General features: G+C 37.4%; 2 protein-coding genes across 3 annotated transcripts in view; both read left to right on the top strand.

Annotated features, from left to right (window-relative positions):
- ST13 (ST13 Hsp70 interacting protein) overlaps positions 1-20,887 on the top strand; it is a 28,358-nt gene extending 7,471 nt beyond the window's left edge. The window contains exons 3-12 of one of the 2 annotated variants that reach the window (XM_008144586.3): positions 198-273; positions 1,368-1,438; positions 6,382-6,448; positions 7,410-7,494; positions 7,863-7,973; positions 10,139-10,241; positions 11,913-12,029; positions 15,207-15,255; positions 17,615-17,748; positions 18,673-20,887. In XM_008144586.3, the coding sequence (XP_008142808.1) occupies positions 198-273; positions 1,368-1,438; positions 6,382-6,448; positions 7,410-7,494; positions 7,863-7,973; positions 10,139-10,241; positions 11,913-12,029; positions 15,207-15,255; positions 17,615-17,748; positions 18,673-18,801 (942 nt within the window). In that variant the 3' untranslated portion in view covers positions 18,802-20,887. The remainder of the gene's footprint in view (positions 1-197; positions 274-1,367; positions 1,439-6,381; positions 6,449-7,409; positions 7,495-7,862; positions 7,974-10,138; positions 10,242-11,912; positions 12,030-15,206; positions 15,256-17,614; positions 17,749-18,672) is intronic. The other variant, XM_054719561.1, reaches the window with a different exon arrangement.
- A 2,245-nt stretch (positions 20,888-23,132) lies between these two features.
- SLC25A17 (solute carrier family 25 member 17) overlaps positions 23,133-23,709 on the top strand; it is a 37,352-nt gene continuing 36,775 nt past the window's right edge. Inside the window, exon 1 of the mRNA XM_008144588.3 lies at positions 23,133-23,301. Coding sequence (XP_008142810.1) covers positions 23,248-23,301 — 54 coding nt within the window. The 5' untranslated portion in view covers positions 23,133-23,247. The remainder of the gene's footprint in view (positions 23,302-23,709) is intronic.

The following is a 23,709-nucleotide window of genomic DNA, read 5'->3' as shown; positions in this document are numbered from 1 at the left end:
AGGGGTGAACCTACATAAAACGTTAAAAGAAATGAAAACAGAAAACCAAAACTCGTTTACCAGAACAAAACAAGAAAGGCAGTGTGCATGAAATCTAATGCATGTGAATAGTTTATACATAAAATTGTATAAATTAGTATAAATATATTGGGTGTATTACTGCATACTGACAGTATTGTGTGCCTTCCCTTTGCTAGGCGGAAAAAACAGATAGTAAGAAGGTGGAGGAAGACATAAAGACAGATGAACCATCAAGTGAAGAAAGTGATCTAGGTGAGATGGTAGTTTTGTATTTGATAACCCTCATGATAAGATCCTGTGTTGATTTTTCTAATAGCACTAAATCAGTGCTGTGTATTAGAAATATGATGTGAGCTACATATGAAACAAAATTTTCTAGTAACCACATTTTTAAAAGTAGGTGAAATTAACTGCAATAATATATTTAAACTAATATATAAATATTAACTTTTTAACATGTAGTCAATATGGAAAAATAATTAATGAGATCTTTTTCATACTAAGTTTTCAAAATCCAGAATGTATTTTTACATTTCTAGCATATCTAAGTGCAGATGTTACATTTTTAGTTGAAGTGCTAGATTTGTATTCAGACTTTATGAAATGTGAAGTTGAAAAGTTGGGTCAGGTACCCAAGTTGTTCCAAACATAGGTAAAAGTTTTCCAGTAATGGCATAGAGAACCAAAAAAATTATTCTCTCTCTGTTGTTTTTTGTTTGTTTGTTTGAAATATATTTTTATTGATTTTGGAGAGGAAAGAGAGAGAGACAGAAACATCGCTGATAAGATAGAATCATTGATTGGCTGCCTCCCACATGCCCCACACTGGGGATTGAGCCCACAACCTGGACATGTGCCCTTGACCAGAATTGAACTGGGACCCTTCAGTCTGCAGGTGGACGCTCTATCCACTGAACCAAACCGGTTAGGGCGGTGGTCGGCAAACTGCGGCTCGCGAGCCACATGCGGCTCTTTGGCCCCTTGAGTTTTTAGCAAAGGCCAGCTTAGGAGTACCCTAATTAAGTTAATAACAATGTACCTACCTATATAGTTTAAGTTTAAAAATTTGGCTCTCAAAAGAGATTTCAATCGTTGTACTGTTGATATTTGGCTCTGTTGACTAATGAGTTAGCCGACCACTGGGTTAGCGCACCTTAATGTAATTTAACAGTTGAAATTAAATGTCGTCTTACAAAAAACGCTAAAGTTGTGTTTAATGGAGAAATATTTCCTAATGTATTAGTTTAAATGAAATTAACATAAAGTAAAATACTCAGTTAATTAGTTGCAGTAACTATAGTTCATTAGTTTTTAATAGTCTCCTGTGTCATTTTTTTCTTGGGCAGAAATCGACAATGAGGGTGTGATTGAACCAGACACTGACGCCCCTCAAGAAATGGGAGATGAAAATGTAGAGGTAAGTTCGATGGCTTATTTTCTGCTTGTTATAAGGAATGTGAAGATCCCACCTATTGCAGGATTTTATGACATAATTCTTCCAGGAGAAGCACATAATAAATTTTTCTTTGACTTAAAGTACTTAGGAAAGCATTTTATTTTACTGAGAATATTTGTGAAAATTCCCATTATTTTTAATCATACTTTAATAATTTCTGAAATCCTTGTTTTCTTTTTACCTGACTTCTTCATTTGCATTTTATTTGATTGTGGAATTGTCTATTAATGGGATGTCTAATACCAAATTGTTTTCCTAATTTTCATGCCCTTAAGGTGGTGAAAAATGATTCTTGGGAAGGGGGATTGAAAAAAACCTAGATATTAAAATGGTTACTGGTCTTCCAAAGAGACATAATACATTAAAATAATATGTGGTATTAAAATAGAGGGTGTGAAAATTAAGAAAAATTTTTCTAAAAAGGCTCTTTGGGCCGAAACCGGTTTGGCTCAGTGGATAGAGCGTCGGCCTGCAGACTCAAGGGTCCCAGGTTCGATTCCGGTCAAGGGCATGTACCTTGGTTGCGGGCACATCCCCAGTAGGGGGTGTGCAAGAGGCAGCTGATTGATGTTTCTCTCTCATCGATGTTTCTGGCTCTCTATCCCTCTCTCTTCCTCTCTGTAAGAAATCAATAAAATATATTAAAAAAAAAAAAAAGGCTCTTTGGGAGTTGAGAAACACTATAATGTAGTAATAGCAGCTTAAAAGGTTGGTCTGTATCCTCACCAACGCTTAATACTGTTAGATTTCATCTTTACTGATCTTACTGAGTGAAATGCTGTCTTTGTGACCTTTTTGTTTGTTTAAGATTTTTTTACTGCTTTTTTTGAGAGAGAGAAGGGAAGGGAGAAGGGAGAGGTAAAGAAACATTCATGTGAGAGTGAAATCGATAGGCTGCTTCCTGCACATCTTCTGGAATCCAGCCCACGACCTGGGCATGTGCCCTGACCCGGAATTGGACTGGCAACCTTTCAGTGCAGGGGAATTGGACTGGCAACCTTTCAGTGCAGGGGAATTGGACTGGCAACCTTTCAGTGCAGGGGTTGACACCCAACCAACTGAAGCACACTGGTCTTCACTTTCTTTATGTTTCTTAAAATTTTTTAGCGCATTTAAATAATTATTTTATATATTATGCTTTATTACTTCAAGGTTATAATTATAATATATTGCTTTTTCCTTCTTAAAGTTTTATACGTTTGCCTTTCAGCCTTATCCACCTGTCAGCACTATAACTGAATTCCTTTCCTCAATAATGTTTTCATATGTGTATGGGTCTGTTTTGGTGATCTTTTGTTCTATTTGTCTAAATTTTCCCATGTACTAATAACACATTGTCTAGTATAGCTTTATGCTAAATATTATTGGTAGGGCAAAGCCCCAACACTTCAGTAGTATTTTGGCTGTTCTTTGTTTTTCCACATAAGTTTTAGAATCAGATTGTCAAGTTCCTTCCTAAAAAATAGGATCCCCCCCCCCCCATTAAAGTTGCATTAAATTTAAATCAAATTAGGAAGAAGATACATCTCCCTATTGAGATTAACTATCCATCACTGTGGTATCTAATTTTTTTTTCTTTTTATCCCCACCCAAGGATATTTTTTTCCATTGATTTTGAGAGAGAGTGGGGGTGAGAAAGAGAGCAAAACATCCATGTGATAGAGATACATCGATTGGTTGCCTCCTGCTTGCACCCCTACAGGGCTGGGGGATCTGCAACTGAGGTACATGCCCTTGACTGGGACTCAAACCCGAGACCCTGAGTCTGCGGGCCAATGCTCCAGCCACTGCAGCCGGCCAGGCAGTATCTAATTTTTAGGTCTTTTTTTGGCATCTTTCAGTAACTTACATTTTCTCCATAAAGGTCTGTGCATCTTAAAGAACAAATGTAAGTGCTTTATGTCACTATTGATAAAAGGAATTTTTAAAATTGTGTGTTCCGTTTATTGGTGGTGCTGTGTTATTTCAGAGTGTCTAGATTTATAATACTCTATCTTGCTTGGGATTTATTAGTCATCTTAAATCTAGGGTTGTTGACTTTCTTTAGCTCTGGAACATTTTCAGTGAATATCTCTTTCAGATATTGCCTCTTTCATTCTCTCTGTTGTCATTCTGGGGTCCTAGTTAGATATACGCCAGATTTTTTCACTAAGTTCCATCTCTTTATCACTCTGCTGAATTATATATGCTCTCTTTGTCTTTTTTTCCATTGATATTTTAATTGGAATGCTTATGTATCATTTTGATAATTTCACTTTGATTCTTTTTAAAGTCCACTGGGGCCCAGCCTCAGTGGCTCAGTTGGTGCACAACGTCGTCCTGTGCACAGAAAGGTTGCCAGTTTGGTTCCTGTTCAGGGCACACACCTGGGTTGTGGGTGTGCTCCTCTCTCGAGGGCATATGGAGGCAGCGATTGATGTTTCTCTCTCTTCCTTCCTTTCTCTTAGCATATCCTCAGATAAGGTTAAAAATAATAATAAAAACAATTAAGTCCACTTGTTTATTTATAAATCTCTTGCTCCTTATTCATTTCAGAACTTGCCTTAATTCTCTTAAACACATTAAGTACTTTGTCTTTCTTTTTGCTGATTTTTCTATGATTTTTCCTGACACTTGCTAATTGAGGTACCTTGTTTACTTTTGGATTTTGTGTGTGTTATTTAAACTATGAGTTCTTTGAAACGTCACTGTGGAAAGTTTTTGAGGTATGGGTAGAAGGCATATTCCTTCAAAAAGGAAAATACTTGCTTCCATCTAGACTGAGATGGCACTGCCACAAGGACCACTTTTAATTCTCAGCATGCTTTATTGTTGTTTACATAAGTAATGTGAATTGCACTGGAAAGGCGGGCTTGTGGTAATGAATTTACAGAGGTGATATTTTCTATTGGACTGTCCCTTTCTTTGGTAGGCTTATTTTTGATTTACCATTATGCTTATAGCTATAGGCATTTGGGGTTCCAGATTTATATTGGAGGGTATCTGATTAGACAACATATACTCTTCACCTGAATCTAACGTTTGTTTCATGTGTCCCGCACTACCTTCAAAAACAGAATTGCACGGTTACCAGGTTTGACACCTGCCACACGGGTGAAAGCAGATGGAGCACTTGGCTATCTCACTGGATTTCAAGCCTTTATTTAATCTTGTTCCTTGAGGATTTCTACATTCTTAGGTCAAAGATTGTTTTTATTTCCTTTTTTTTTACATTTTTTTGTATATACTTTTGTTGTTTTTTAATTTTGTTTGTTATGGGGTTTTTTGTTGTTGTTATTTTGTTAGTCCTCACCTGAGGCTATTTTTCCATTGATTTTTAGAGAGACTGGAACGGAGGGGGAGAGAGAAAGAGAGAAACATCGATGTGAGAGAGACACATGATTGGTTGCCTCCCACATGGGACCAGGGATCGAACCACAGGCCGATGTTCTATCCACTGAGCAAACCGTCCAGGGCTGTTGTTTTCTAAAGATTGCTTTTAAAAGATGGTTTTTAGATTTGTTCAGGGTATCATGGGTACCATGTTGCTGTAAACCAAGCATGTCAAACTGACGTCATCATTTTTTAAAAAAAATTTTATTACTCTGGCTTTGTAGGCTGTCTTACTACCTCGTAAAGTGTTTCTTCCTTTGTTCTTTTAAAAAAAATTTTAAAAGTTGTCTAAAACTTAAAAGAATTTTTGTTGGAATTGCTTTGAATTTATTGAGTAACTTGGGGATAGGTTGAAATATTCAAAGTAATCTTTTCATGAACATGTTATAAATATTTGATGTCCTTTTATAGAATTTTACTTTTTCCCCCCATGAAAGTTTTGTGTGATCTTAGAATGGTATCTTGTTCTATTTTATAATTGATGTTTACTGATTTGGAGGAACTCTGGGTTTATTTTTTATGTTGCTCTTATTTCTGCAAACTTTATTGAATAATCTTAGGAGATCTAGTAACTTGTCACTTCATTGGATTTTCTAGGTAAATATAAATAAAGACAACTGAGTACTTTCCTTCCAGTTCTTAAACCTATCAAGTTATTGTCGTAATAAATTAATCAGCACCTCTAGTAATGTTTTACACAGTGATGGTGATAAAGTTGTTTTTTTTCCTTTTTGTTAAAGAAACTACTTCTGGCCCTAGTCAGTTTGGCTCAGTGAATAGAGCATAGGCCCATGGACTGAAGGGTCTCGGATTCAATTCCGGTCAAGGGCACGTATCTCGTTTGCAGGCTCGATCCCTGGCCCTGGTCAGGGACGTTAGAGAGGCAACCAATCAATGTGTCTCTCTCACATCAATGTTTCTCTCTCTCTGTCTCTCCCCCTCCCTTCCACTTTCTCTAAAAGTCAATGGAAAAATATCCTCGGGTGAGGATTAACAAACAAAACAAAAAAATACTTGACTTTCCATTTTAGGTAGGATATTTGCTATAAGTTTTTGTACTAATCATTTACTGCCAGCATCTTTTACAGTGTGTGTTCTTTCTAGTATAGGTATGCAATAGATTTTTGTTGGAACAAATTATGAGATATTTCTTTTTCTGAAAATTCAAACCTAAAAGGAACTAGCTTTAGTTACTTCTTGTGGGGAGATTGAGTTTTGGTATTTGTGAATAACTAAAAAGGACTTGGTAAGACAAGGGCAGAACAACCTGCTAGGTTGGGATGGAGGGGAGCAAAGGTAATATCTAAGGCCGAATGTAGGGAGGAAATTGTGTTGTTTCATGTAAAAGATTAAAACTCATTCTGTATACTATGTTATTCAGTTGTCATAATTACTCTCTTGGCTTTCTGTAGACTAGAGAAAAATGAATAAAAATGGGTTTTGTGACTACCTCATTCCTAAAAAGTCCAAATTGTTTTCTTCTTCTGTTTGCTCTCTTTACTATTCTAAGTCTGCCTTCAATTTTCCCCTAGATAACTGACGAGATGATGGATCAGGCAAATGATAAAAAAGTGGCTGCCATTGATGCCCTAAATGATGGTGAGTGATTTTTTTATATTTTGCTACATTTCTGTGATATTCCGGATTTTCTCTTCTCTACTGTAGTAACTGTTTCTGTAGAACTACAGAAAGGGAAAAGGATTTTAAATTTATTGAATATCTTATATTGGAGAAGAAAGTGCTTATTTTCCACCCAACCCTTCCCCATTAATAAAGAGGCTGAAATCACTCAGGTATCATTGCCTCAGGGCATAGACAGATCCTGATGTGAGTTGCTTGTTAGACATCCCAGAGTAATAACTTGTACTAGACATCTGTAATAACTAATAAGACTGAACATTTTTTTCATGAGTTCTGTTAAGGTCATTTATACAATATATTTTCAAAGTGAATTGTGCATTTATTTTAAAATTCGGTTTTTATCTTGCCTTCCATGTTTTCTATGCCCAAGTAAATTAGACTTTATGCAAAGAACTGTTCTGATTCTATAGTACATTTTATTTGTTGAATGACTTCACTGAACGAACTAATAAAGAAGCTAACTAAATAGATATAATGATGAGGGTTATGGTCTTCAATGAGTTCTAGTTTTCTTGAATTTTTATAACATTCTTATGAATTCAAATAATTTTTTTCATAAGCTCTGTGAATTTAGTAAGAATACTTTTTTTGTTAAGTTAAATTTTATCCTTTTAATGGATAAAAGAAAATTTAATTAATGGAATAAAATTGATTTATTCTTTAAATTTTATCCATTTTTTCTTAATTAAAATCAATAAGAGACCGAAGAGTGTGCTATTGTCTCTGTGTTGAGTGATTTACGGTATAGGTTTGGTAAAGGTTTGCTTTGAAGAGCCCATTTTGTATATTAATTTAGAAACTAGTCTTTTTTTCTGGTCTAAATAAAGTATGTGAAAGATGAATCAGACAAGAGATCAATAATTTTTCTTAATATTTTTTATCCTCTGACTATTTCTCAATAACTCTTGTTTCACTTTAGGTGAACTACAGAAAGCCATAGACTTGTTCACAGATGCCATCAAGCTGAATCCTCGTTTGGCCATTCTGTATGCCAAGAGAGCCAGGTGAGAGTGCTAAACAAAATAGCATCCCCTAGTGAATAATTTCCTTTTCTTTTAAAAAATATTTTTATTGATTTCAGAGAGGAAGGGAGAGGGGGAGAGAGGTAGACAAATCAATAATGAGAATCATTAATTGGCCACCTCCTGCACGACCCTCACTGAGGCTTGAGCCCACAACCTAGGCATGTGTGCCCTGACTGGGAATCGAACTGTGACCTGGTTCATAGCTCAACACTCAACCACCGAGCCACACTGGCTGAGCCCCTGTGAATAATTTCTGATCATTTATTTAAATAGACTTGCTTCTGTAGCAATCCCAAGGGTGTTACTGTTTTAAATGAGTACTTTTTAATATCACACTTATTTTTTAGTGTCTTCATCAAATTACAGAAGCCAAATGCTGCTATCCGAGACTGTGACAGAGCTATTGAAATAAATCCTGATTCAGCTCAGCCTTACAAGTGGCGAGGGAAAGCACACAGGTAAGTAATGGAATTTATTTATTTTCAGAACTCTTTATTTAAATCTGGTGTTTTTAAATATGCTTTCTTATAAAAACAAAATTGCCTAAAGATTTAATTTCAAAGTAATAATTATATGTACTCAACATGAAGAATTCATATTGTAAGGAACAAATAAAAAATTCTTTACTCCTTTTATTCAAAGAAAACCACTGTTACAGTTTTTGACCACATATAGCCAGATTTAAGGTAAGGATTTTTTTCAAAATTATCTCCAGGCCGAAACCGGTTTGGCTCAGTGGCTAGAGCGTCGGCCTACGGACTGAAAGGTCCCAGGTTCGATTCCGGTCAAGAACATGTACCTTGGTTGCGGTCACATCCCCGGTAGGGGGTGTGCAGGAGGCAGCTGGTCGATGTTTCTCTCTCATTGATGTTTCTAGCTCTCTATCCCTCTCCCTTCCTCTCTGTAAGAAATCAATAAAATATATGTGTGTGTGTGTGTGTGTGTGTGTGTGTGTATAATTTTATATATATATTATATATATTTTTATATTTATATATATATGTGTGTGTGTGTATGTGTGTGTGTGTATGTATGTATACATATATATATATATATATATATATATATATATATATATATATATATAAATTATCTCCAGGAAAGGAGAGTGGCCTTTATCAACCAAACTCACAGTCAGGACTTTGTCTGGAAATAAATGACAAAGATTTATTCAAGCGTCTTATGGGACGTTCCTAGAGTCAGTTAAAACAAGAATAATTATTTCCTTGTGCCTCAGCCCACTTGAAGTTAATCATTTAGAAGCTTGACCATAGTGACTCCATTTTATTTCTTCACTCTATTCCTCACCTGGTATCAGATTTTCTCTTATTTTTAGATTTTCTCTCTGCAACTTAATAAATAACCAGTATATTATAGAAGAAGGAATACACTAGCCTCCAACTACTTCAGTCAATGCTACGTCATCTGAAATATCAGGAAAGAAAGCAAATAAAGAGGTGAATTTAGCCTAGATTAGCAATCATTCCTGGAAACGAAACAGTGGTATACAAATGGGTATTTGTGGTTTGAGATGAAATGTCCAATGACATTGACATCTTTCATGGAATGAAAAAGTACTTAACTGTGAGTGGAGATGAAGATGGATATGCTTGGGCCAACTGTGCTTAGGTGACTCAAAAAAGTAGCTTTAGAGATTTTTAAGACATATGTCAAGATAGAGGTAAAATGTTGGAATAAAATGTATTAATGCTCCGTCAGTACAGGAAAGCTTATGCATTGCCATTGATCCTTGAGATCCCAATAGTATTTGAGCATTTCCTTGTCTTCTGGTAGAACATAGAATGGGCTCATCTTGTACTTTGCTTGTCCCAGATTTTGTAGTAAACCATTTCTTCAAGAAACATTAGTTAATTTAAAAAAAAAAAAGAAAGAAACATTAGTTAATTTTAGTGGGGATTTTTATAGAAACTAAAGTTGGGTCACCAAATGTCCTTACTTTCTGTCATTTCAGAGGACAGAATTAGAAAAAAAATTTTTAAATAATAATTTTAAGGAAAAAGTTATAAATTTTAAATTTATATTGATAATTTTTCATTAAAATTCAACATTAAATGTATTTTGTATTTTTGATACCGTTACCCTAAAGTCAAAATCTGTGCCCCTAATATATTTACTTACTGGTGTTATCCTACCATATACATAAAATTTTCAAAATCATACCCTAGGAGGTAATATAATCTTTAAAGTTTAAAGTTTTTGTTGTTGCAGTTTTTATCTATATCCCACTGAAGATATGTCATTATCTCTTTTCCTGGAGATAATTTTGAGAAAAGTCCTTTAAATTACTTGAATTATTATTTTAAAACTTTGTTTTATTGATTTTTAGAGAGAGAGGAAGGAAGAGGTAAAGAGAGAGAGAGACATTGATGAGAGAGAGAGAATCATCGATTGGCTGCCCCCTACAGGGATTGGGTCCACAGTCCAGCCATGTGGCCTAACTAGGAATCAAACCAGAGACCTCTCAGTGCATGGGTTGTCCCTCAACTGTTGAGCCACACTGGCCAGGCTGTAACAATCCTTTCTCATAATGAGAAACAAGGACACCGAGCTGCATAAGTGAATATGTATAAAATACTCTAAAATGAATTTCAATCTGTTTCAGACTTCTGGGCCACTGGGAAGAAGCAGCCCATGATCTTGCCCTTGCATGTAAATTGGATTATGATGAAGATGCTAGTGCAATGCTGAAAGAAGTTCAGCCAAAGGTATGGTAAATCGAGAAAGGAAAGTCATTACTGTAATGCTCCATGGCTCTAAGCACTTAGCCCCTGGCAGTAAATTATCTGCAAAACATATGCAAAGAAACAAACATTTGGAAATTATCATCTGTAATCACTGAGCTTTGCGCAACTCAGGAAATCTTATTTGGTTTTCATGCTTTTCTTTTTTATTCTGCATTATGGCAAGCTCTATTACTTTGTTTGCACGCCTTCAATAGAATTATAACTAAAAACAAATGAAAATGGACAAATGGAAAAATGTATAAAATGTGAGCCAAGACTGAGTTTGATCTGTCTTTATTTATCATAGGTATATATAGCCACATTATAAAATATGAGGACCTATGATAGTTAACAAGTTCAACCTTTGAAAAAATGATAATATTGAATCCAAAAGTTAGAATATTGTTTCAAGATAATTTCTGTCTAAAATTGTCAGTGAAATTAATTTTAATGCATTCACATGGTAAATCCTTCAGCTTTGTGGGTAGTATACTATCCAGAATTCATTCCCAAAGGTTTTAAGGTAGTGCAAATTTTATTTAATTTAGCTACTATTAGAGACTGTTACTTCTTTTTTTTTTTCTCATAATAGGGTTACCTCAGCAATATTATTATGTGAGATACTCTAGAACGTGAGGTTCTTTAAAAATCACAAGTAAACTAATGGTTGAATATGAATCTCATTTAATCAGTGTTATTCTCTGAGTAAAGAATAGATTTCAAGAATTTGTTGTGAATGATGTACTAGTGCCTGGTACATATATTTTCTCTTAGTTCTTTTTTTTTTAATATATTTTTATTGATTTCAGAGAGGGAGCGAGAGATAGAAACATCAGTGATGAGAGAGAATCATTGATCGGCTGACTCCTGCTCGCCCCCTACTGGGGATCAAGCCTGCAGCCTGGGCATGTGCCCTTGACCGAATTGAACTCTGGACCCTTCAGTCTGCAGGCCATAGCTTTATCCACTGAGCCAAACCGGCTAGGGCTCTCTTAGTTCTATTTCTTTTTTTTTAAAATATATTTTATTGGTGTTTTTTTTTTTTTAACAGAGAGGAAGGGAGAGGGATAGAGAGTTAGAAACATCAATGAGAGAGAAATATCAATCAGCTGCCTCCTGCTGGGATGTGCCCGCAACCAAGATACATGCCCTTGACCAGAATCGAACCTGGGACCCTTCAGTCCACAGGCCGACGCTCTATCCACTGAGCCAAACCAGTTAGGGCTCTCTCTTAGTTCTTACAGCATTTCTATAAGACTTGCATGTTTCTACCCCTTTCCCCCTCATTTTATGGATGAGGAAAGTTAATTATCGTTAGACTGGCAAATAACTGGTATATGTGTTTCCAGTTTCTGCCTTCCCAGGGCAGGTATAGATGAAAATTGTTGTGCAATTTGAAACCTAATTGTCTTCCTGGCCATATTTAATAGTTTGAGATTTATAATACTTCTAACTTCAAATCCTAGACTATTTCACAGTGGACTTGTTAAAGCCTGAGTTACCTCACATGTTTTTCTATCTGGCAAATCTGTCATTAGTCAAAACTATGTCAAAGACCTCTCCACAAAGAAAAGTAATTCTTTAACAAAACTGTAGATGTGTATTGACTTTATTCAATTTTTAGAACATTTTTCTGTGCCTCTTTTTTCCTAGGCCCAGAAAATTGCAGAACATCGGAGAAAGTATGAGCGGAAACGGGAAGAGCGAGAGATCAAAGAAAGAATGGAAAGGGTTAAGAAGGCTCGGGAAGAACATGAGAAAGCCCAGAGGGTAAAGTTTCTATAACTAAACCATTAATGGAAAATACAGTAGATTAGAGCTTTTAGGATATTATTCTAATTCTTGGCTCTTCTTTCATGCTGTATGCAGTTCTGTACAATAATGATAAAGGGGGTTTTATTTCCCTTTAATTTGTGGGAATACTTTTATTTATTTTTATTTTTTTAATATATTTTATTGATTTCAGAGAGGAAGGGAGAGGGAGAGAGAGATAGAAACATCAATGATGAGAGAGAACCATTGATTGGCTGCCTCCTGCACGCCCCCCTACTGGGGATCGAGCCCGCAACCCAGGCATGTGCCCTTGGCCAGAATTGAACCTGGGACCCTTCAGTCCGCAGGCCGACGCTCTATCCACTGAGCCAAACCAACTAGGGCAAATTTGTGGGAATATTTTTAGTCTTTAAATTCTTAAGTGAGTTTATATTTCACTAATTATATTCTAGTGTTCTCCTAAAATCAGGAATTTTTCCCCGTCAAATAATGAAAACTTGTCAGTAATTATTTGTTTTCTTGAAGATGCATGCCCTGATGTGTAGATGTTGTGGTTCCTCCTATTCCAGCTGTTTAGTCATAGCTATTCAAAATTGATGCTAGCTGTTTATTTTTAATTACAAAGTCATCTATATATATAAAAGGCTAAGTGATCGACCATATATATGTACATATGTCCGACTGGCTGGAGGGATACATATGACGCAAACTGGCAATTTAAAAATAAACGTTGACTCACGCATGCATAATACTTCTAAAGCTCTCGCTAGTGCCAGTCACGTGCGTGTGTTTCGATCTGTCATTGTCAATCGTGAATTTGGTTGTTTTTGTTGACATTTCTATTATAGAAAAGGGCAAATAGCAATATTAAAATATTTCTTTTAATTAATTTCCTTTCATTGTGCACAAATCCATGCACTGGGCCATTAGTGTTATATAAAATTAAGAAAAAAAAGAAGTTACCATAATTTATCTATAAAATACTGTTGTTGTTGTTAAGATTTCTCCTGGTCCTTTTCTATATTACTAGCCTTTTGCATTGATGCTGTCAGTTTTCATCTACTTATTTTTAACATTGTTAGATAATAAAAGCCTAATATGCAAATTGTCCCCTCGAGCGGTCGTTCAACCAGGAGACCAGGAGTTTGACTGCTCGCTATGACGTGTGCTGACCACCAGGGGGCAGTATGGAACATGGCAGGCGTCGGCAACGCGCTGCGACCTCTTGAGGCTACCTGGGGGTGAGGGTGACAGGGACAGAGGTGTGGTGAGAATATGGGGTGTCCGCCGAGCTCTATCACTCCCCCTGCTAGCCTCCCCCAGGACGCCAGGGCTCGTGCGTCGGGGAAGCCCCCGTGCTCAGGTGCCAGGCACCCGTGAGGAGCCGGGACCGCAGGGGCTGGTCAGGCTCCTCGTGGGTTTGTGGAGGAGCTGGTCTGCAAGGCCAGCCAGGAGAGAGTGCACTGCCTGCCTGGCTTCCATGAGGCGCCTCTGGGCATCCCAGAGACCCACACTGCGCCTTAGCCCGCAGCATTTGGCCAGGCTCACCGCATCTGTGCGTGGGGACTTGGGCGCCGTGACTCAGGTGGAGTGGGTGCGGAGGGGGTCCAGGGCCCGCCCAGGGCCCAGAGGTCAGCTGGCACCTGCCCTTCCATGCCAGATGCTTGCGCTTAGATCGCCAGCCAGGCCTAGGGACCACACCCATGCACTAATTTTATGCACAGGGCCTCTAGTCTATACTAATAAAAGGGTAATATGCAAATTGGTTGGGACACCCTCACACAATGACCAAACAGCAGGCTGCATGGGGTGACCAGGCTGGCAAGGGGGGGCAGTCGGGTGTGACCAGGCCAGCGGGGGCGGGGCAGGGACATTTAGGGGTGATAGGCAGGCAGGCAGGTGAGCGGTTAGGAGCCAGTGGTCTCGGATTGTGAGAGGGTTGTCTGAGGGGTCCCGGATTGGAGAGGGTGCAGGCTGAGCTGAGGGCGCGCGCCCCCCCTCCCCCCACCCCGTGCACAAATTTTGTGCACCGGGCCTCTAGTTGTTAGATAAAAGGACATAAAGCTGTATTATGATTATACTAGAGGCCTGATGCATGAAATTTGTGCAAGGGGCTTGGCCCTCGGCAGTCCCGGCTTTGTCCGGAAGGTGTCCAGTCGTTCTGTTCGGTCTAATTAGCATATTAGTTCTTTATTATATAGTATAGGATAACACTAGAGGCCTGATGCATGGATTCATGCACTGGTGGGGTCCCTTGGTGTGGCCTGTGGGGATCGGGCCAAAACTGGCAGTGCAGCGCTGCTTGCCACTCCTGTCTGCTGCTCCCACTCATCCCTGCCCCGCTGTGCCTACCACGGGCTCACACCCAGTCATTCCCAAGCAGTGCTCACCAGCTGTGTGCCCTGCGTCTGGCCCTGGTCGGTCAGCTGAGCAGGGGGCAGCTCCTGTGTTGAGCATCTGCCCTGGTGGTCAGTACACATCATAGCAACTGATCATTTGGTCACTTGATCACTTAGGCTTTTATATATAGAGATTATACCCTAAATTTTGTTGTCATTTAATATTTTTAAGCATCATACTTGATTTTGGGGATTGTAGTTTATAATCTTCAAAAGTAATTTTACATTTATATATATCTCCTAATGACTTTATAATTAGTTATGAGGGAAGTTTATGTTTGTTTCTTTTTGTGTTTAAGAAAACAAAAATCATTCAGTAAATCTCTAGTTGTATTTGTTGTTGAATTACATCGAGAGAGTATAGGAAAGATGAACCTGGGAAACAAAAGTTATGGCAGTTTTAGTAATCTAACCATGTGCTTTTATTTTGGAATTTAAAAATAATAAGAATGTAGTTTTTATAAGCATGGACCAACAAATCAGTATTATAAATTTCCAGGGTTTTTTTTTTTCCTTTTCCAAGTAGAAGGGAAACACTACTTGGAATCATTATCAAAAGTAATGCTCATTGAGAAATTAAATTGGAAATTTGGGGGGGTGGGATTGTGAAGGTGTGTATCCTTTAGTTCATTATTTCCACTTGAAGTTTTTCATTCTTGTAAGTACTATAACTACCTTATTTTTACAAATTTTTCCATGATTCTGCATGGATAAGGTAGGGGTGGACAGCGGGACTTTTTCCCTCCCTGTTACATAATTTGTTTTTCTATTAAAGGAGGAAGAAGCCAGACGACAATCAGGAGCTCAGTTTGGCTCTTTTCCAGGTATTTTTAAGTAAAAATTAAGCCTATTAGTATTGTAAATAATTGGAGAATGTTCTGATCTGAGGGCTCTGATATGTTTATTATATTATTGAGGCCCAAGCATTGTACCTTTATTAAGACTATAATGATTGTGATGAATTCAAAGTATTTCTAAATATAATGGAATTTTGTCTATTCATGTGATAGTAAGTAAAAGTGCTGTGTGGAATTAAGCACAAAAAATGTTTTAAGTCCAGTGTAAAAATAATACACACTCTTCCCTTTCTTATGTCATGTGATCTGAAATTACCAGCAAGACAAAGCCTTGAATGATACCAATCCTATATAATACAAGTAGAAGAGCAATTAAAAGGGCACTCAGAATGAATGAATATTTCCTTAATGAGACAGTTTGAAATTTATATAAAAACTAGGAAGAGATTTTTTTTTAACGTTCATAATTCTAGTGGGGAATCAACTGTTTAATAGTAACCAGCTTCCTCTTAAGGGGGTTAGAGGCAGCCATATACTGCTTATGCTTATATGCCTGCCACTGGCTAAATAAAACAAGTAGCCTCTATTCTAAAAGGTCATGTGCCAAACAACTAAAAAGAAAGAACATATACTGGGGCTGAGTGCAATTTGGAGAAAAGGCAATAAAATTTTAGTTCATAGTTTATTTCCTGTTTAAAATAAATGATTTTATGTCAGGTACCTTTGTTTTAGAAAGTGACCACTAATGTAGACTAGTGTAGAGATAATTTTTTGTTAGTAGTTTTTATTACCTAGATTGACAAGCAGACTAGTTAACAATTATTGCATTGGTCAATAATTTTTTTATGGGTATAATCTAGTTTTTCAGTTAGTAGGAGCAGGAAGAGAAGCTTTTAGACCGTTTAGATCTCCTTATTTGTGATTGTTAGTTATTTATGCACATGTTTAAATTATTAAGTCAGATAGTAATGACTTTGTGATCCATATTTTTTATTATTTTTTAAATTTTTTTGGCTTTATTACAGTGACTCTTGATCTGTAGAATACATTGATGTTACCTGTATTTCCCTTTAGAATTATATTGGTATAATTGTTATTTCAGAATACTTCCAGTGGACTTAAAGATAGTGAAAAACTGAGTAGAAAATAATTTTAGCTTATAATCTAAAAAACATGCTGGGAGAATTAAATCCTTTTTGCTAGAGCATTATTCTCAGTGTAAAGAAGAAACACCAGGAGTGCTTGTTAAAAATGCAGATTTTCAGTTTCACTTTGAGAAATTTTGATTCTGTCTGTTGTGGAGATAAAAGTCCACAGCTTTTTAAAACAAGCATTCCATGTAGTTCTTAAAGGAATAACTGCTCTTGAGGAATATATAGTTTTTTGTTATTTTTCAAGGAATAACTAAACTTGAATGAATTAACTTTAAATTGAGACAGAAATAATAATAAAGAAATTTTGTAATTCCAAGGGACTCTTAGCTTTCTTTTTATTTTAAGGTAAGATTAGTTTTCTTTCTTTTTTTTAAGAGTTTTATTGCCAGGGGAAAAATGAACCCAGAAGGTAACAAAGTCTGATTTATAGCCTCATTTTATAGAAAAATATTGAATCCAAAAAATTTTATCTTGTTACATCCAGTTAGAATGTTCAGACTACTTTGTGTTTAGTAGCGTAATATCCCTTTTCTTTGTGCATGTATGTGTGTGTTATTTTAATTGGTAGTGGACGTAAGAAACGCCCAAACCTGTAGAGAATTTTTTAATTTTAATCCTCACCCAAGGACATGTTCATTGATTTTGAGAGAGAGAAACATTGATGTGAGAGAGAAACATCTAGGCGTGTGCCCTTACTAGGATTGAACCCTCAACCTTTCCATGTATGGGATGATGCTCAAACCAACTGAACCATACTATAATTCTCTAGCCAAACCTGTAGAGACTTTTTTATAAGTGTTTGAGTCTAAACTGATGAGAGTTGCTCATCTCATGCTTTGGAGAAGGACAGTTTTGTAGTTTCTTTTATGCATTTCTTTTCTGAAGTTGAGGGAACATTACATGAAGTTGGGAAAAAGCAAAATTGGGAATTGGATTACAGGAGAGTTAACAAAAATTATGTGCTCTCTTGAGCAAGGTTGCTACTTACTTCAAAGGTATCTTAACCTAGAAAGGGCTGGCTTAGGGCAAAGATAAATCTTTTACTAAAGAAGTTACATACCTGGGGCCTAACTACTCACTGTCACCTACCCAGTTAGGAATTTATGATTAGATCACCCTGTGAAGTTACTTTCTATAAATCCCCTTTTTCATCCATAGTAGAAAATAGTACACTATTAGATTACTTTGAAACGTGGTTGGTGTCTATATTATCTTTTCACTTATTTTTGTAGGTGGCTTTCCTGGGGGAATGCCTGGTAATTTTCCTGGAGGAATGCCTGGAATGGGAGGCGGCATGCCTGGAATGGCAGGAATGCCTGGGCTCAATGAAATTCTTAGTGATCCAGAGGTCCTTGCAGCCATGCAGGTAAGACTTAGAAAAACAGAGTGGAACTTTATATCACTAAGGCATTTCTTTCATAATTCTGTGTGGGGACAAAGGTTACTCTGTTAGCCAAGTTGTATTGATCTGAATTGCCAAATAGCTTGTGATACTCATTTTCTTTTAGAATGAGTAGCTTAAAAAAATTTTTTTAAAGATTTTTTATTGATTTTGAGAGAGAGAGGGAGAGAGAGAGAGAGAGAGACAGAGAGAGAGAGAAATACTGATCTGAGAGTGAAACATTTATTGACTGCCTCCTGCAGGCCCTCTCAGGAATGGAGCCTGAAACCCCGACAGGTGCCCTGACTGGGAATCGAACCAGCAACCTACTGGTGTACGGGATAATGCTCAATCAACGGCCACACTGGCCGGGGCATTTAAATTTTTAAAAATTGTTTTATAGGAAATACTTTGTAATAGTTGGTAATTATATTTGGTTGTCCTTTTCTTTATATCAAGACTTTATATACTTTTTTTTCATTAAGTAAAATGATATAGTTGAGTTTGACTTTGACGTGCACATTTAAAAAAATTTTTTTTTAATTTTTTTAAAAAGATATTTTATTAATTTTTTACAGAGAGGAAGGGACAGGGATAGAGAGTTAGAAACATGGATGAGAGAGAAACATCGATCAGCTGCCTCCTGCACACCCCCTACTGGGGATGTGCCCTTGACCGGCATCGAACCTGGGACCCTTCCATCCACAGGCCGATGTTCTATCCACTGAGCCAAACCAGTTAGGGTTGACATGCACATTTAATAATATTTCTAGTTTTGGGATTTGTCCAAATCCCAAATAACTTGACCATGACAAAATTATAGGTCTAAATAAATAGGTAGGATTTAATATAAAAACTTATTGACCCATAAAAATTTTAAGTACTTAAAAAGAAAACCTTTCTTTGCAGGATCCAGAAGTTATGGTGGCCTTCCAGGATGTGGCTCAGAACCCAGCAAATATGTCAAAATATCAGAGCAACCCAAAGGTTATGAATCTCATCAGTAAATTGTCAGCCAAATTTGGAGGTCAAGCATAATGCCCTTCTGACAAATAAAGCCCTTGCTGAAGGAAAAGCAACTTGGATCACCCAATGGATGTCGCAATAATACAAACCAGTGTACCTCTGACCTTCTCATGAAGAAAGCTGGGGTGCTTTGAAGAGAATCCCTACCCCTCTGTCCCAAATGCAGCTGTAACATTTTACAGTGGTTTGCCATTATGGTATTCGTTCAGATAATGTTTTCCTACTAGGAATTACAAAGTTTAAACACTTTAAATCTTAAAAATACTTAAAAACAAATTAAAAGGGTGTGTTAAACCCTACATTTTTCTTTACTAATCATTTTGGTGTTTTCTTTTGAATTAATTGGGCAAAAAATACTTCAGGATGGAAGATTTATTGCTCAGAGTGAAGTAAAGGTTTATTAGTGGAAAGCAAATATGACATTTAAATAAAGTTTGAGTTAGATATATGGCTTACCTCAGTAACCATATATTGTAACCATTTCGATTTCTCTTTTTAAATGCTTTATTTTTAAAAAAATGATTTATTTCGATAAAAGGACTAGGACCTGGGTAGGGACAGGAAGTACTAAGGAGGGCAGCAGCAATCGTACTACATTTTATATAACACATACCCTTGTGCAGATGCATTTAAATCTTATACTGTGGTGAAGGGGTGATTTTTTATAATGCTGCAGTAGAGTTGGATTACTTAGCTCTGTTCTTGTCTGATAGATAAATGTTTCATATTATTTCCACGTAGGGGAAATAAGGAATACTTTTCTTTTTATATTTCTATGTTCAAAATTACCTTTTCTGGTCAGAAAATACCCAACTCTTTGTCAGCTTTCTACTTGTTTTTACATTTCCCCCCTTACTCTTGGGCTAAAGATAGTCCTTTTTCACTAGCATCATCACTGCTAGTGAATAATTCACAGCATAATTGTGCAAGCATATTTAATGCTGGGTTTAATTTAATATGTAATACATATAGTGACTGACTGTAGGGTAATACCCACAACAGCTGTAGTTTCCTACTTGGCCAAGAGAATTCATATTTAAGTATTAGATTTCTACTTTTGTGAAATCTTATATCAAAAGATGTTGGAAGGAGGGATTCCCTTGGTGTTTGGTCTTTTACTTAGGAAATACCAGTTGAGTTTATCTTTGTATTTTGGAGAGAGTCTGAGGTTTGAATTCCTTGAGATACATAGAGGGGAACCTGAGTTTTTGCTCCAGCATGAATTATAAACTCGATGAGATCTATGGCTCTTTATTGTAGAGGTGTTGGTATTATAAAGAATTCATTGTTCTCCTAATCAGCTCTTAAATACTGCAGCCATATTTTCACCTCTTTTTGTCTCTCCAAGGATAAAAGAAAAGGATAAATTTTCTGTTGTATATTCAGTTCCTATATTAAATGAGACTAATTCCAGGCACTGTACAAGGAATTTTTAGGTTTCTACCTATCTTTCAATTAAATGCTAATGTACTTTGCTTATTTGAAGAATCAGTGGTAGGAACAGTAAAGTAATTCCATTGAATACATTTATTAAATAGCACACATCTGAAATCATAAGTCGATTCAGATTCTAATCCTTTGCTGAACACAAGCAGTTAGAAATGCATCTTATATAAGTGAGAAAAAGCTGTATGCTAATTGAGCATGCTTTTTAAACCCTTTAAAAATACTCAGCATATAAACTAGCGTTTGAAAGCTCAGTGTTCTTTTTGTTAATGTGTGTTCTCCTTTCTCAAAATTTCCAATGTAGGCTGTGAATAATAACTCAAGACCAGTTGGTTTTGAATTCCTTATTTGATTTACTTACTTGACTACACATTACCTAAGTATATTCTAACATTGCAAATATTAACCATAAATGGGTGAAACTAAAACTGGTCTTCTGAAAATGTGTTCTGTGCTTTTAGACTTTTAAGTTCCCCAAATAAAAAATACATTCATTTTCATAGAAACTCTATATATCATTTTAAACAAATGTTCTTTTTTTGTGCTAATAATGCTGTAAGAAGGAAAAAGTAAACGGTTTTTCCTGCTTAAAATTATATGGTTGTTGGATGTTTCTAGCTACATTAAGAATAAAGTATGGTTTCAAAGTGGATATTGACTTCCCCACCCCCCTTTTCCCGCCCTGGCACATGCTCTATTTCTTTTGTCTCTGGCATTCATCTTAAGTTATTTACTGGCATAGTAGGCTTCAGATTATAAAATGCAGTTAACAGGGACCCACAAAAATACATTAGTCAGCAATTTTCAACCTTTTTCATCTCATGGCACACAAACTACTAAAATTCTGTGTCACAACAAAAATACGTTTTTTGCCAATCTGACAAAAAATAGGTATACTTTTTATTTACACAAAGAAAAATTAATAGTAATTGCCCTTTTTGTTCCAAAGTGACTTTTTAAAAAATATTAGGTGCTTATACTTGTATATAAGGATGCCTGGTACCAAGAATTAACCAATCAGATGCAACGTAGCCAATAAGATGCAACTCTTGTTATATTACCGATGGTTCAAGGCAGGGCATTCACACCAGACAGCTATTGTGTTGACAGTTGTCATTTTTTAATTGGCAATCTAAGGGAAAAGAGGTTAGTGCCCCTGATTAAGTAGTCAGATATTGCATATTTTAAAAATTCTTGGTGGCACACTGGTTGAAAATTGCTGGCCTAAGTAAATCAGCTTTTATTTTCTTTCAGGTAGCAGTCCAGAGGTAAGTATTTGGTTAGTTTCCATTTCTGGGTCCAAAGATGCTTGTTCTGCAAGCATATCTATCCTGAGGAAACAGAAGAGAGCTCCAGGGAAGTATATGCTGAAATGCTTAGGATAATACATGGAATTGGCATTGCATTCTCATATCCTGTTGATCAGCTTTTTCTTAGTCTTGAGGCCTAAATTTTTTAGCTGCAGAGTAAAAGCATAGCTGTGTGGTCATGAGCTCAACAAAATATTACCACAGAAGAAATGAAGGAAAGACCTGGAGTAACATTCAGCAATCTGCCACACTAGGAAATAACTGGCCTAATGGGACATAGGGAGAAACAACTTACATATTAGAGATTTGACCGTATCTGAAATTAATGCACCCAACTAGGTACATACATCAAGTGAGTACTTTTTGCCAAGCGCTTTGTAATCAGTTTGCAAATAGTGACTCAATTCTGGTAATGACCATAAGGTAAGTGCTCTTGTCTCCATTTTATACAGATGAAGAAACAAGCACTTAGTGAACTGTCCAGGATGACACCCCTGATTATTTGTGGAGCTGGGATTTTTAACCAAGCTTGTGGTTTCAAAGGTTTTTCTCTTAAATTCTATGCTCTCCTGCCCCTGTCTGTATGAAGTTGCTTCTTGCAGAATTGTTCGTTACATCATGAGGTGTGCTGATGTGCACATCCAACAGGTGTTTCTCCTAACAGGGATGTAACAATTGAAGTGCTTGGTCCACTTGTGACACCCAATAATAGGGGCAAGAAAAAATTAGTTTTAAAAATTACAGTGCAGTTAACCTTTCAGTAAACTCAATTACCAGTGAGAAATAATAATAAAAAAAATTACCAGCGAGGATGTTATAAAACTTGCTGGTACCAAAAGTGATAGAGGCATGTGACTGGTATTCCAGTAAAGAAATGAAATTGGAGTCCTGAAGCATTGTATCTCAATATAATCTAGAGTGCTAGGTTAGAAATACGTATCTCTAGTACTGTGTAGTTTGGTTCCCCATTTTGCAACATGGAAAAATTTTTAAAGAATAAGTACAGCTCTATAAATTAGCTTTTGTAATCCTCACAGCAAATGAAGTTATTAGTACTGTATAACATTCATTTCACAAAAGGAGAAACCAAGAGTTTAAAGACTTTCCTTGTTGCCAACGAGTATGTTCCCACCTGCATCTGATTATTTTGACTTTCCGAAGCCACGTTTTCCACCACACCCCAGGGTTTTTCAGTGGGAGAACCTTGCCCAATTGATATCTCTGCTAAAACATGACTTTAAAACTACTAGTGAGAAAAATGTTCTAGCGAGAGAAAACATGAGTCAGAGAAATGGAGATTTGAGTCCCTCATCTTGCCAGTCGTCAGTGTATTATGGAGGAAAGGGAGAAAAAGGCCATCTGGTCTTCCTGAAGTCCCCAGTGTGGGTAAGGGAAGCAAGCCTGCCCAGATTTTGGAACTTCTAGGAGGCTGTCCCACCGCTCCGTGGGGTGGAGCCAACACTGCGCTGCCCCGCCCCGCACGCGCTGTACGGGCCAATCAGAGCTAAGGGGCGTTTTCAGCCCCGGGGTCCTCTAGCTGGGAGACCGGGCGCCCTACGACCCGGAAGTGGTTCTTCCGGAGGAGGCGGGGCCGAGAGGGTGGAGCTTGTGACGCTTCGCCCGGGGCTCTGGCTCTTTCCTCACCCGCCTGGCCTCGGCTCCTGCGGGAAAAGTGTGGCTAAGTCTGAGGGGAGCCGCACCAATGGCTTCCGTGCTGTCCTACGAAAGCTTGGTCCACGCTGTGGCCGGAGCCGTGGTGAGGCGGGGTTTTCACGCCCGGGCCGCTGCGGGTCTTGGGGTTTCTCAGGGGTCACTGCCGGGATGTGTCTGGGGGGAGGGATGAGAGGGAGATCGTGTGGGTTAGGGTCGAGGCTCTCCTGTGGTGACTGTGGGATGGAAAGGAAGGGGCAGAGGCGAGAAGTTGCCGGAAGAATTCGGTGTGAGGGCTGACACTCACCCGCCGGCCCTGGCCACCGTCTGGCTTCTTGAGAGACTGTCTGAGGTGTAGACAGGTGGTCCTACATACCCCAGGGGGTCGGGCAGAAGGTAATTGCTGTTTTCTTTGCCTTCTGCCATGTAATGGTCACTCCACGCCAACCCAACGCACAAACTTCTCACATGGGCCAAGGAAAACCTAGATGTGATGCCGTGTTGCTGAATCACA

Source organism: Eptesicus fuscus, chromosome 7, assembly GCF_027574615.1.
Source record: "Eptesicus fuscus isolate TK198812 chromosome 7, DD_ASM_mEF_20220401, whole genome shotgun sequence".
Taxonomy (NCBI): domain Eukaryota; kingdom Metazoa; phylum Chordata; class Mammalia; order Chiroptera; family Vespertilionidae; genus Eptesicus; species Eptesicus fuscus.
Note: the sequence above shows the minus strand (reverse complement) of the source record. Positions and strands in the feature narration are given on the sequence as shown.